The sequence below is a fragment of the Silene latifolia genome, chromosome X, assembly GCF_048544455.1.
Source record: "Silene latifolia isolate original U9 population chromosome X, ASM4854445v1, whole genome shotgun sequence".
Lineage (NCBI taxonomy): Eukaryota > Viridiplantae > Streptophyta > Magnoliopsida > Caryophyllales > Caryophyllaceae > Silene > Silene latifolia.
In genome coordinates, this window is record NC_133537.1 from 169,746,866 (window position 1) to 169,761,526 (window position 14,661).

At 35.4% G+C, this 14,661-nt stretch overlaps 1 protein-coding gene across 1 annotated transcript; it reads right to left on the bottom strand.

The window, feature by feature from the left end:
* Positions 1-13,478: 13,478 nt before the first annotated feature.
* LOC141618724 (uncharacterized) lies at positions 13,479-14,000 on the bottom strand. Its single transcript, XM_074435805.1, has 2 exons — positions 13,740-14,000; positions 13,479-13,622 (listed from the first exon to the last, which is right to left on the bottom strand). Exons 1-2 carry the CDS (start codon positions 13,998-14,000, stop codon positions 13,479-13,481), a joined length of 405 nt encoding a protein of 134 aa, XP_074291906.1.
* Between the last annotated feature and the right edge of the window lie 661 nt (positions 14,001-14,661).

The window sequence follows — 14,661 nt, forward strand, 5'->3', positions numbered from 1 at the left end:
GAGTTACATTCAAGGAGAACGTTTCATTATCCTTTTGCCTAATCTCATCCTCATGAGAGGCTATATTGCTAAGAACATTCGAATTGATAAAGGCATTTGGGTTGTCACAAACTCTCTGTAACGAACCCAAAATTTAAACATCTTATGTAACCTTCATGACAAGATCAAGGTAACCTAATTTGGTGCAAAGTTATCGCCCCAAATCAAGTCTCGAAAACATCTCATGTTTCCTTCCTTATCACATCTTGTGCAATAAGACCAATTCGAATTACATGGTGACACACCATCACATAGAGTTCATACTACAGAAAAGCCTTTGATGAGGGTTGATGATTCATCACTTCCGAAAAGTAACGCAATCTTATCGCAAAATTATCTCCTTATAACCACTAAGCCTCAATAAAGAATGTCTTCTTGTATTGTACTTAGTTTGTGGGTCTTTGGACTTCCGTAAATTCAAAATTTCTCCCACTCTGTCTTCCAGAAAATGAAAATCTTTCTAGAAAGACAGCATTAAGAGCCACAAACTATTTGTTCTCGTTTTGGAGGAGTAAAAACCATGTATTTTGGATAACCCTTACAAATACATAAATTGGTTCTGAACATAAACATTTATGGTCCCAAATGTATAAAAATGACAAGTTAGGGACTCTCCCTATCCATATCTCATATGGAGTCATTTAGGCTATTATAGTCGGGTTTTAAACTTTTAGTGAGAAAATAGCTTACAAAATTGCGAAAACCTCAAACCATATCTCATAAAGTATGGTTCATCTTCTTGACTACACCATACTCTATGGTTCACAATCTTCTTAGTGATCATCAAGGTCATTACTTGACATTACCCATTTGATCTTCAAAGTCATTACTTTGAAATTTCCGATCAACATTTTTGAACTTGTCGTACTTTTGGTTTACTACTTCATTTTGAAAATATTCCACGTTTCAAAAATCACTTTTATGTCTTATTAAATAGATACGAGGTTTTCATATCTACTTAACATTACGGTAAAAGTAAGGAAGTATATATATATATATATATATATATATATATATATATATATATATATATATATATATATATATATATATATATATATATATATATATATATATATATATATATATATATATATATATATATGCAACTATCGGCCTTACACATCTGTATGTATATGGCCAATCATCACACTATTGTGTTTCTTTTCAGCAAAATAAAATATAATACATGCACACATACCATAAGATTCTCAATCAAATGGTTGTTCGATGTGCTTATCGTTTACTCATTTTAAACGATTTTACTTGAGGTTTGATCAATTGGGTTCACCGGATTAGAGACTTTAAAATCTACAAGATAGTATAATATTTAGTTTTCGTGAAGAATGTAAAATTCCTCTAACTTGAGTGGTCTAAACCAACCACCAAGTTATCATAGAAGTAGGTACAACCTTTTGTTTTAAATGACATGAGTGATGCCTTCTATATATAAACATAGATGATTACATTCTTTTAAAACCAAATTTAGGTACATTTGTCCCTATCGAAATCATTGCTACTCTAGCATCATTTCGATACAAAAATGTCCTATGCTAGACGTCTTACGTTTTATCAATTCATGTAATCTTCTTTACAAAGAAATGACCCGTACTTGGTATCTCATACCAAGATAGTGGAACTAGCCTATCCTTTGAGTAGATGTCTCCTTCAACTTTGTCTTATCGCATACATCTAGGGTTGCTTCTTCTTAACTCTCACTCACTTTCACATTCCTCTTTGCTTCAACAAGCAAAAATGAATCTTACGAAGACCTCTCTTCAAGTCATTCGTGATATTTTATACACTTAGTAAGAGTGAATTACTATAAAGTGAGTGCAACATGTGGCAAAATCTCAACTTCTTGTGAACTTAGACTACCTAACCGTTCAATTGTCATCATATACCTAAACGCTTTAGCGCATAAACAATCGATTTGGCCTTTCTCGAATTGAGCCATTTGACGGTATCATATTGGAGTATTCTTTGTGTTTTTGAAAACTCTTTTCGCAAACTTTTGAATTACTCTTGAGTAATTAAAACTAATATGTCATCATCATGACGGAGGTGTCACTTTCGAAATCAAGACTCTCTTGATAAAATTTGACTCCTTATTGTTAAACTCATAATAAGAGTTCGCAACATTAAACCCTTTTTATAATATGTATGGATGTTTAGTTGTAAAATAATCGCAATAATTGTTGTAAGCTTATGTAAGTGAATTGGTAAATTATGTTACCAATCATTGCTACCGAATTCTTTCAAACAAACCGCTTTCTATGAAAGAACGAAACAAGTATAATAATAAATAGAGGATGAAAGGAGGATGAAATGCCCGATGTCATAGTAAATACATTAATGAAAAAGAACGAAAAATAGAAAAATTTAACATTCAATGTTTTAAAAATACTTGTGAAAACATGTTCAACAAGTTTTAACATTTATATAATGATCTCCCACTAAATTATATAAATGATTCCAAGACCCAAATATTAAACAAAAATGAGCATCGCTTGGGCGAAACATCCCATAATTGTGTAAATTCGGTAAGTCAACGCTTGACTAATTCTACCATGAGAACTCTTGGTCGACGGATTTCAACAAACCCATCTACTAGCCCCGGAATACAAGACCATCTTATACCCCATTGAGTCCAACCAACTTTGGCGCGTGATAACCGTTTATCACCCTGCTTACCCAAGGTAAAAAGAGAACACCCCGCTTGGGCGAGCGTGGCTCTAATGAACAAGGGATTCATAGGTGTTACTAATTGGTAAGGCTAATCTCAATTTTAGTTATGTGAGAGATCTTGTCAATTTAGTCATAAATTTCCTATAAGTGAACCAAGTCGGTGAATGTAAATGACGTGAATTGACAACCGCGAAATAAAATGCATGTGAATGGCGATTTTGGCATGCGCGAAAATAAAAAAACAAGCAAGCATATGAATAGTCCTAGTATGGCCACCTAGTTAAATAAACTAGACTATTACATATCGGAAACCAACTCCTTGGTCCCTTGCCTCTTCCTTCCAAAAGTGGCTTCTTGTTGTGGGATTTTGAATACCTTCCAAAAATAGACTATGTCTCGATGTAATCCGTCTTTTGGAAACGCCGGTAAGAATAACTATTACAATTTAAATTACATAGCTATTCCTATTATAGATTAATTAATAAAATAAATAATACTATTAATTAATTACAAACCGACGATATGAAATCGTATTTAATTACAAACAAATCGCTATTCCCATTCATTTCGGGTAATAACGATTAAAATAAACTAGGCCGTACTAGGTACAACAAAATAAATACTTTAAATAAATTACAATCATTCATTCAAGTTAAATAAATATGCTTAAAAATGCTATAAAATGATGCCAAAATAGCCCTGTCTATCAATCGTTGGTATCCATCTCGGTTTTGTGGATTTAATCGATTTTTAACTTGTAAAAATCAATAATCAACTCTTAAATCTCATTTAAGTCCAAACTAATTGTCCGAACTGTTTTGGACCTCAAAATTAGTCCACACTAATTTGATGATGTATAATTAGTTTGATTTGGTGATATTTTGCTAATTTAATAAGTAAAATCATAACTTTTAAGTAATAAATCCAAAATAATTGAAAATGTCACCAAAAATTAAAACAAAAATTTTGAGTATTCTGAAACACTCCCAAGAACACCCAAATGTCAGAAATATTGCCCAAAAATTCGAATAAAAGTTTATGAAGAAAAAGATCGGTATTTATCGGTTTTTAACCACAAAAACCAATAAACATAAAAAAAAGGTGAAATCACATTTTAAATTTCACTTTTAACTTTTAAATCATATTTTTAAATGTACATAAATTTATCAAGGGCAGGAACAAATATTTCGAGTATATGATTAAATTATTTCACTTTTATCGACTTTTGTCTCATAAAATCAATAAACATGCAAACTTCAAACCAACCTTCGAAATTTTACATACATTCTGTAGAAAATATGCATGAGACACCATACAAATTTTATGACCCGAATCAACTTTTAACTATTTTTAGTTAACTCTTAACTAAAATACGACATTTTGACTCAGTTTTCTACCAAAAATCATTAAAAATAGCAAAATAACTTCATAAATCACCAAATATTACCACAAACATGTTGAGATCAGTAGGTATGCATGCCCAAAACTTTCGTGCTAAAACCTCTTCTAACACAATTTTTGAGTTTTTATAAATTATCTTATAATTTATTAATATGCTTAAAATCAACATGCAAATTACAAGCCTAGCTCTGATACCACTTGAAAGATTATAGATCCTAATTAGACTCTGTAATTAAAATCAAATTATCTCATAATTTGTGTTTATGTGATCTATGTAACATGCATGCAATATAAAAGCATATTAATATAAAAGATGAGGAAAATAATATTCCTTACATTGAAAAATGGTTTTATTTGGGCACAACCAAGATCATCATCTTGGTTGTTCTTGAGCTATTTATCAATGGCAAGATTCTCCATAACCCAAGCTTCCAAAGAGAAAGCCTCCTCTCAAAAGCACCCAAGAACTTACCCAACAACCTTACTAATATTAACTAGATATTAGTAAGATTACCCTTGATAATATGTAAATATTACTAACAATCTTAGAAACAATTTTGTTTACTAACAACTTAGTAAAAATATTTATATTAATTTTAGAGAGAAAAGACTAACAACTTTATTCACATGCAAAATACACAAAAATGAAGTAGTGTGTAAAATGAGCAATTGTTGGTCTATATGCAGGAGAAAAACCGGTGGGAGTAGGTGGAGTGAGGGAGTGTACTTGTTTTATTTTTGTCCAATCTTATATCATATGCAAATGATCATAAGATGACTTATGGAAGAAAAACAAGCAAAGTGAAATAATTATGTTTCTAATCATCCACTACACTCTATTTACACGGTCTAATGTCCGATTTACGGGTCCATTTTGGTTCTTAAATTTGTCGCACAAATACGTGTAAATATTACTTTAAACATCGATTTATGTTTAAATACTTCCCGATTAATATCGTCTAAAACACTCCGTAAATATACGTGTACAGCTACACATATATTTTACGTATCAATACTAATCACATTAGTCAATTAGTACTAATTTAACAATTAACTACTTAATCATTAATTCCCGTCTCAAATAATTTATTATTTAATTATCGTATAATTAAATAATAATTTACGTGCCTTGAGTTCACAACTCAATATCTCTCTAAATTAATTAATCAACTAACTGTTAGTCAATTTATCAAGGGACTAATTAAACTGTATCTGATATAATTAATTAGCTTTCGTGTTGGGGTTCGTTCCTTTAGGTGTGACAGAAAGGGATCAGCTGAACACCGTCGTCTCACGACAGTAACGTCAAACCCTAGTTGGCCAACCGTTACCGATATACGTTGATCAGCTGACTAGTATTGCCACTGAATATCCCATGCATGTTCCTTAATGAGATTTAATAATATTCTCATGCACTATTGTGGAGGACAAAAACTCCAACATATCCAAGATATAACTGCATCATTGTCTGGCATATGAGATAAGATTGTTCTATTTGTTGAATCCGACATTAATGAACAAGCAAAGCTGAAAAGATCTGTTCCAGGTTCCAAGCCAGGTAGATTAAATACCTTTGTCAAAGCATCCCCAACACCGTCACTTGATTCATTCACCTTTTTTTTCATTCCTTTCAACAATTGATTGTCGCAAGAACTCTATATTCTCAAGAATTAATGTAGCAGTTTTCCTCTTTTTGGTAGAACTATAATTTATCTTATCGCTCCTGTTATTTTCTGAGATATCATATTCCATAGGCCTTTTCCCCTTGCTAACGCCGCTTTTATTTACTGAGTTTAACATTGGACTTGGAATAGGTACTGGACTGCGAAAGTGACCATCGACTTTTCATCCAATCTAACTTGCTCTTAAGCTTGACCTTATCGTAGTGTAAATTTGCCTTCTTTCGAAATTGTGACTCTACTGCCTTCCATGGCACCCTTTGGGTTGTTATTGCCCCTTTTTTCCCCTTACTTCTTTGCATTTGCGCATTACAGATATCAAAAAAATCATACAAAGTATCTTTTGACCAGCTAGCTCTTTCTTTCCCCCATTGACTTTCTCCATTGTTCATTGACATCTATGAACGTTAATATAACATAATTATAATATTACATTATTTTATCTTTAGTTATATTTATATATAACTAATTACTAATTGCATTGAGAAAATAGTAGTAGTTGATAAACATATGAACCGGATTCAAGTCAAACAATAACATTAGAATAACGAATATGTATATGGTCACTTCCGATGCTTTGTCCCTTGATTCTTAGTGGATGTTACTAAATGAAGTTTCAGGAGTTAACCCAAAGAGAAGGACCTATACTATCAATTTTTTTCCAAGTAAGGACCTGGACTTCATAACTTTACAGTTAAGGGACTCTAGACTAACACCGTTACTTTTTCCGTTAACATTGCACATTAATGGAAAAAATAACAGAAAAATGGAATATATAGCATTGTACTATTTGTACGAAATTTGTTTAGATGGTATAATCAAAATACACAATTCTTTCTCGTCTCTTTCCATCTCAATCTCTCCTTTACTGTCTACTACTCGTATTGATCGGTCCGTTTCGTGTTCACAATTTAAGGTGTGGTCGTTGGGTCACGTCCGAATCAAAACACAATTTATAGCTTCACAAACAACTCTACAATTAGTAAAGAGGCAAGTAAAGGTCGGATCCCAAGGGACGGGTATTGAAATGAGATTTCTATTGCAACTAGTGGTGTCTTAGAGGTGTCACAAGTTGGGTTGATGTAGAAGGTCACTAAACTAAAATATCAATGAAAATAAACAAGCAAGATGAATTAAAGGGTTGTAAACAATTGATTAAAAAGCACTAGGGTGTCTTGGGATCATAGGGGAATCATGGGAATTGATCATACAAACATGTTCTCAAATTATAAGCAAGCAATTATTGTTGTGATGGATTGAGTTGGGTTATATCTTACAATCCTAGGAAAGTTTGGGTCCCGGAGCCGAATCGATTAGATTGTACAACACCTACAAGTCGATTTAATCTTCCCTACTCAACAACATGTTTGGTCTAAAGAGACTCGAGTTGGTTTATGTCTTACAAGTCTCATTGAAAAGATAGGTGATGGTAGTAAATGCAAGGATTCATAGGCTTAGCATTTCATCAAACATAACATGTGCATGAGTTGAGATCAAAACAAGCAAGCAAATAAAACATGAAAGCATATTAATTTAAGCATGAATCATCCCCCATGTTGGTTTCCCCTAATCACCCATTAACCCTAGCTAAGAGACTACTCACTCATTATCATGTTGATCATGCTAGGAAGGTTGTCAATCATACCAACAAAATGAAACATGATGAATAAATGAAAGTAATTAACAATAATTAAAAAGGGATTAAGAGAATTATACCTACTAATGATTCCAATAATAAAGCAAAGATAAAAGAAGTACTTGATGCTTGATTGAGAGGTTGTCAATCTCCCAATAATAACCCAAATAATCTTCAATTACCCAAAATAAAGGATGAACAAAAGAGAGATTAAGGAAATAAAACTTGTATTAGAACTTGATTAATTGTTGATTACAAAACTAAAGAGAGATTTGATTGATATTAACTACTCTAATTATTGATAAGAAGAACATGCTCTTCTAATTAGACTAATGGGGTATTTATAGTGGAAATTAGGGGGATGCATTTGGGTTAACTAAGGGCTAGACTAGTAATTACACTTTTTAGATGGAGCAGAGAGGAGCCGGTATTTTCCGAAGGAAGAGCTTCTTTCTTTGTAGCTTGGAGAAGACGAAATTGCGCTGTAGAGGAATCCGAGCGGATTAGAGTCGGGACGGGCGGATTCGGGCGATGGAACACGAGCGGATTCAAGAGAATCCGGGCGGATTGTGGTGGCTAAACCCGAGCGTCTTGGTGGAAAACCGCACGGATTGTGCAGGTGGAGGACGGCCGGATTGTAGACAATCCGCACGGATTGTGCCTCAGCAAGACTTCTTCTACTTTTCTCCTCTTTTCTTCATAAATTCCCTGGGGATTTCCTTGGGGACTCAAAGATCCTTTCTCAATATTACTCATCTACTATCATATATACAAAGGCCTTCTAATCTTGTCTCTCCTTGATGCTTGGTCATTGAATTCGATCAATTTAGTCTCGTTTTGCCATGAAAATGCAAGATTCTTACTCCTTTCCTACCAAGGGATCAAAATCTCAAAGAATATGCAAAACAAAGAACTAAAGATAATAAATGACCCAAATATGCACTAAAAAGCATGGGAACAAGGCTAATTCGGGGGCTAAATATGCGCTAATTATGGTCACATCACGTATATATAGCAAAAACGGTTGGACTATGAAGTACAAAGTGAGCTCATCTATGGTGAAATTGGTTAGTTTGAAACTGGCTCTTATTTGAATATGTATATTGAAATCATGGCCAAATTCGTATAAAAACCCGATAGCGGAATTCACATAACATTTTACCTTTACTAACTAGCAGATTCTAAATTTCCTTGTCATTTGAAAAAAACTTTTCGAAAGAAATTCAGTTGCCCCTCAATCTAGAATTTCTTTACATTTGCTTGAGATTTTGTACTTTTGTACCAATCTGACATACAACGAATTTTTTGCTTAATAACTTAATATACATTAACTTGACTTCGTCAATTTCTTATACTACAAGGTATTACGATCTGCAATAATTGATATTTCCATACAATTACCACTTTTCGCCTCCGTCATATAATTAATTACGCACGGTAGCGTTTACAATAGGAACTATCAATTAATTCTACATCTACCGTCACATACTTTACTCTAAATTGTGATAAATCATTCATAATTTACACTAGTATAGGCAACAAGAGAAACAAAAAAGAGCCAATTAATCGAACAAAAAATTCCGAGTTCAGAAAATTGAAAGCATAATCGAATAAATCAGTTGGATTACACAAAGCAGTATATAGAAGATTTGAAAACAACAAGAGAAAACAAAAAAAAACAAAAAAACGTACCTTTTTTTTTCAGAGAAGGAGAATGTACCTTTTTTTTTCAGAGAAGGAGAATGTATGGGAGACTCTAGAATAAAATTAGGGTTAATATTTTGTAAGGGGTAAAAGGGTGAACATATTTTTTTTCCAATCTACTGATGGAATATGCTAGTGGGAGCAGCATATTGTAAAATAGTAGATTCAACCCCAATCTACTATTTCAATATGCTGTTTACCAAACACCCCATAAGGAAGAAGTAGACAAGCAATTCAAAGTCGGGTTCATCAAACTTTCCGAGTACTCAGACTGGGTGGCTAATATAGTCCCCGTACCCAAAAAGGATGGACGAATCCGGGTTTGTGTTGATTTCAGAGATCTGAACAAGGCCAGTCCGAAAGACGACCTTCCACTCCTGTACATCGACATACTAGTAGATAATACAGCAGATCACGCGCTCCTTTCTTTCATGGACGGGTATGCAGGATATTATCACATCAAAATCGCGGAAGAAGATATGCATAAAACGGTGTTCGTCACCCAATGGGGGTACCTATTGTTGTACCGCTATGCCGTTCGGGTTAATCAATGTTGGAGCAACATATCAACGCACCGCAACAACCCTATTACATGACATGATGCACAAAAAAGTAGACGTATATGTAGATGAGATGATCGTTAAATCCAAGGATAGGAAATGTCACATCGCCAACCTTCCCAAATTATTTCTCAGATTACACAAGTACAACATGAGACTTAATCCTTAAAACTGTGCATTTGGAGTCACGTCCGGCAAGCTGCTGGGATACGTAGTCAGTCACAGAAGGATAGAGATTGATCCATCCAAGATCAAGGCTCTAATCGAGATGTCACAGCCGCAGACAAAAAAGAAAGTTCGAGGGTTCTTGGGCAAGGTACAGTATATAAGCCGCTTCATTTCAAAGCTCACTATGATCTGCAAACCCATGTTCAAGAAGCTCAAGAAAATGGACCACACCATGTGGGACGACAATTGTCAAAAGGCATTTGATAGAATCAAGGAGATTTTGGCCAAGCCACCTGTTTTGATCCCGCCGCAAAAAGACCAACCTTTATCTTTATACCTCACAGTCACGGAAAGAACCATGGGGGCTATGCTCACGCAGACCATCAGGGAAAGAAGAAAGAGCTATCTACTACCTTAGCAAGATGTTCTTGGAATATGAGACTTAGTATACACCGCTTGAAAACACATGCCTCGCTCTTGTGTGGGCAACCAAGACCCTATCAAGTACATTTTCGGGCCAGGATTTTTCTTTTGCCAAAAGGAGTCATTCATAAGGTGGAGAGCATTTGCAGGAATTATCTGTGGGCTGGGCATGCTGAGTTTAAACATTCTCCCCCTGTTGCTTGGGAGACTTGTTGTTTACCCAAGGAACATGGTGGATTAGGTATTATAAATTGCCATCTGTGGAATGTTGCTCTGATTGGCAAGTATGCGTGGTGGATTCATAGTAAGAAGGAGAGTCTATGGGTTCAATGGGTGCATCACATTTATATAAAGCAATGTGATTGGTGGATGTATGAACCCACTCAGCATTCCGGTTGGACATGGAGACAGATTTGCAAAGTTAAGGACATTCTTAAGCCAGGGTTCTTGAATGGAGCTTGGGATGGAAAATATTCTATTCAGATGGGTTATCAGTGGTTACTTGGTCCCTACCCAAAGAAGGACTGGGTACCTATGGTCTGGAATAGAGTATGCGTGCCCAAGCACAACTTCAGTACTTGGATTTATGTGCAGCAGCGTTTTTTAACGCAGGATAGGCTACAGAAGTTTGGTGTTAGCACTGCCGGTGTTTGCTATCTATGTGGACTGCATATGGAAACACACAGTCATTTGTTTTTTGAATGCTCGTTCAGTTTGCAGTGCCTGATGCATTGCAGACCTGGTTACAGGTTCAGTGGCAGGGGAATGTGTTGGATTGGATTATTCATTGGAGGTGCAGATCATTATTGAAAAAGCAGGTGATAATGGCGGCTATCTCTTGACTAATTTACAGCATTTGGGATTGCAGAAATAAGTGCAGGTTGGAGCACTATATTACCCAACCTATCCGAGTAGTGAGAGGAGTGCATCAGTTGTTGAAAATACGATTGAGAAAAGAAGGCTTTGATAAGGAACGATTGAAATGTAAGGCTTGGCTAAAACAAATCGATGTAATAGATTAGTGGCTTAGCTTAAGATGAGTATGAAAGGTGTATGGTGTACTATGATTGATTTAATGATATTCACATTTTCACCCAAAAAAAAAGTACATTTTCGAAAAACCTGTCTTAAATGGGCATTTGGCAAGATGGACTTTGATGCTCTCAGAGTTCGATCTCAAATGTGTACCTTTGAAAGTCATTAAAGGACGAGCGGTAGCCGAATTCTTCGCCCACAACCCAATCTACAATACCCAAGTAATAGATACATGGTCATTTCCAGATGAAGACATTCTACATGCTAATGCAGAATCATAAGACCTATACTTTGATGGGGCTTCCAATTTCAAAGGGTACGATATAGGAGTGTTGCTCATTTCTCCTTGTAACACCCCCATTATTTAGGAGCCTTTAGCAAAACATTCCCAAAGAAATAAAGGTGTTACCATCTCAGTTGTCTGAGGTAGTAAGTATAAAAGACAAACAATTACCAAAGTACTTTAAGACGATATAAATTAAAGTGCCTCAAAAGGTTTTATTACAAAATTCCAACGAGATGATTAAATATTACAAAGTACGTTTAAAACAACTGCAGCGAAAATTAAATAAATAGTGTCTGAATAAATTTAAGGCGATCTCTAGACTCAAATGATAATCTCGTCCTAAGCTCCCCCTTTAAGCATCCTGCACTCCACACAAGCTAACCTGAAATCAATCTGCACCCCAATATTTGGTTCATCACAGGTGTTCACGAATACACAGTCGACCACGAGGTTGAGTAGGATAACTAAATAATAATAATAATAATAATAATAATAATAATAATAATAATAATAATAATGCGCTAACCTGCAACACGATAAAGCCAAGAAACTCAACTAAGACCGTCACAAACACGGCTCAACCGTGTGCCACATCACATGCCACAACCAAAAACCACAACATAACTGACACCACACGGTGTACTGCTCAAATCCACGACAACCTCTGAACACCGTCGTGCCTGGCCGACCAAAACCATACAGGACCACGACTCTTCCACATCCCCGTGCCTGACCGACCAAATAATCTCAGAGCATTGCCAATCCTCTTTCACAATACCAACCAACAATAGAGAACCAACCAACATTGATAATAATATGATTATGAGATGCGCAAGACAACAATTATATCAATATGCTCAAGACAATAATTTTGACGATATTCTCAAGACAACAATTATGACAAATCCATGTTTAACAATCACCAATTACCAAATAACATAGTTGAGTAGTTAACCTACCTTTAGCAATTATTCTCAATCAATCAAATAAATCAAAAAGCTTCTTCCATAAATTCACCACCTAGACAAACAATTAAATTATGTATAATTATGAACTAATTTTATTAATGAATTTAAAATGTAAGCTACCCAAAATAATCCCGCAGAAACCGTCACAAACACGCCCCCATAACACGGTTGACGACGGTGGTCAAACCCATCGGTCAATATCTCCTCCACCTCGGTCACGGTATGGTCAACGGCCACAGTTAAGGTGCGGGTCAACGTTAACGTAAATAATTGATGTGAGGCGATAAAACAACTTAGCACAATTAATTTGCGCGAGATGAAAAGTCTGTTTTAGGGTTGTCTCACAAAAGCTCTTCCTCACAATTATATGTATTGAGTTTTTGAAGTGGAATAAATATGATGGTGAGACATAGGTTATGTATTTATATAAGTTGGTAGGTGAAGGTGGAAGATTCTAGGAAGTTGCTTTTAATATTAAACTAATGAAAATATCTTAGTACATAGATAACCCCCAAACCACAGTCTACCTCCTCCTTCACTCGGTCCAACCATGTGCAACACGGCCCATCCACCCGTGTTCTTACACGGTCCATCCACCCGTGTTCTTACACGGTCCAACACTCAATCCGTCTTATTTGTTTATTTTGTTTTTCCTTTTCTTTTACGACAAAAACTTATTATTATTCACATCTTATAAATATAATTTATTAATTAAAAATGCGGAGTATTACAGTCTTCCCTCCTTAAAAAAAACTTCGTCCCAAAGTTCACCACACCACACTACCCAAACTAAGTCTTAGTTAAATTACTATCATATATGACCAAAATTAAACGCGGTATTATATTCTACCCTCGTAAAAGAAAAGGTTACGTCCTCGTAACCAACATACCTTAAGCAAACAAATGAGGATACTTCTCTTTTATCTCAGCTTCAGCTTCCCAAGTAGCTTCCTCTACATTATGATTAGACCATAAAACTTTCACCAAAGCAATCTCACTATTTCTAGTCTTCCTCACCTTTCTGTCCAAAATCTCCTAAGCCACCTCCACATAAGACCAATTCTCATCCATCTTAACTGTCTCAGCTGCTAACACATGAGTAGGATCACTCACATATTTCTTCAACTGTGAAACATGAAAAACATTATGAACCCTTGCCAAAGTTGGTGGTAGTGCAAGACGATATGCCACCTCACCAACTCTATCTAAAATCTCATAAGGTCCAATGTACTTCTGACTCAGCTTTCCTCTCTTGCCAAACCGCTTCACTCCATTCATTGGTGACACTTTCAATAATACTTTGTCTCCTACAACAAACTCAATCTCACTCCTCTTCAAATCTGCATAACTCTTCTGTCTAATTACATGTACTTGCTCAACCATCAGCTGGATCATCTCCGGCCCCAATGTCATGGCATTAGTGACATCGTCCTAACAAACTGGACTCCTACACTTCCTTCCATACAAAGCTTCAAAAGGTGCCATACTAATGCTAGCATGATAATTGTTTTTATAGGAAAACTCTATCAAGTCTAACCCCTCTTCCCATGATCCTCCAAACATCAAGACACAAGCTCTCAATATATCCTCCAAGGTCTGAATAGTCCTCTCAGTCTGTCCATCTATAGCTGGATGAAATGTTGTGCTCATCTTCAAAGTCGTACCCATATACTCTTGGAACTCTTGCTAGAACTTAGAAATAAACCTTGAATCACAATCAGAAACAATATCTTTTGGAATCCCATGTAACTTCACAATATTTCTCACATAAGCTTGATATGACTCCTATTTACGCACATTTAGTCTCCTAACTAGCCTAGTTCCTATGCTTTTTAGTACGTATTAGGGTTGTTTCTTGTCTTTACCTTCCTTCTATGCATATTCTATGAACTTTGGTGTCCTTTGTAGGAGAAGAGCACTAACTTAGCTAGACGGAGTGAAGCAGAGCTAAATTGATAATATCTAACGACCAAGCATCGAAGAGGAGACCAACAGTAACGGCCTAAGTTAATAAAATAAGGAATTGGGCAATGACAAAGGACTCCCACGGATTGGGAGGCAGCCAAACAAGAAG

Coding starts and splice junctions, on each gene's coding strand:
- LOC141618724 (XM_074435805.1), bottom strand. CDS start 14,000: ATGACATTGGGGCCGGAGATGATCCAGCTGATGGTTGAGCAAGTACAT. Junction 13,623..13,739: donor TACCACCAACTTTGGCAAGG/GTTCATAATGTT, acceptor GAGGTGGCTTAG/GAGATTTTGGACAGAAAGGT.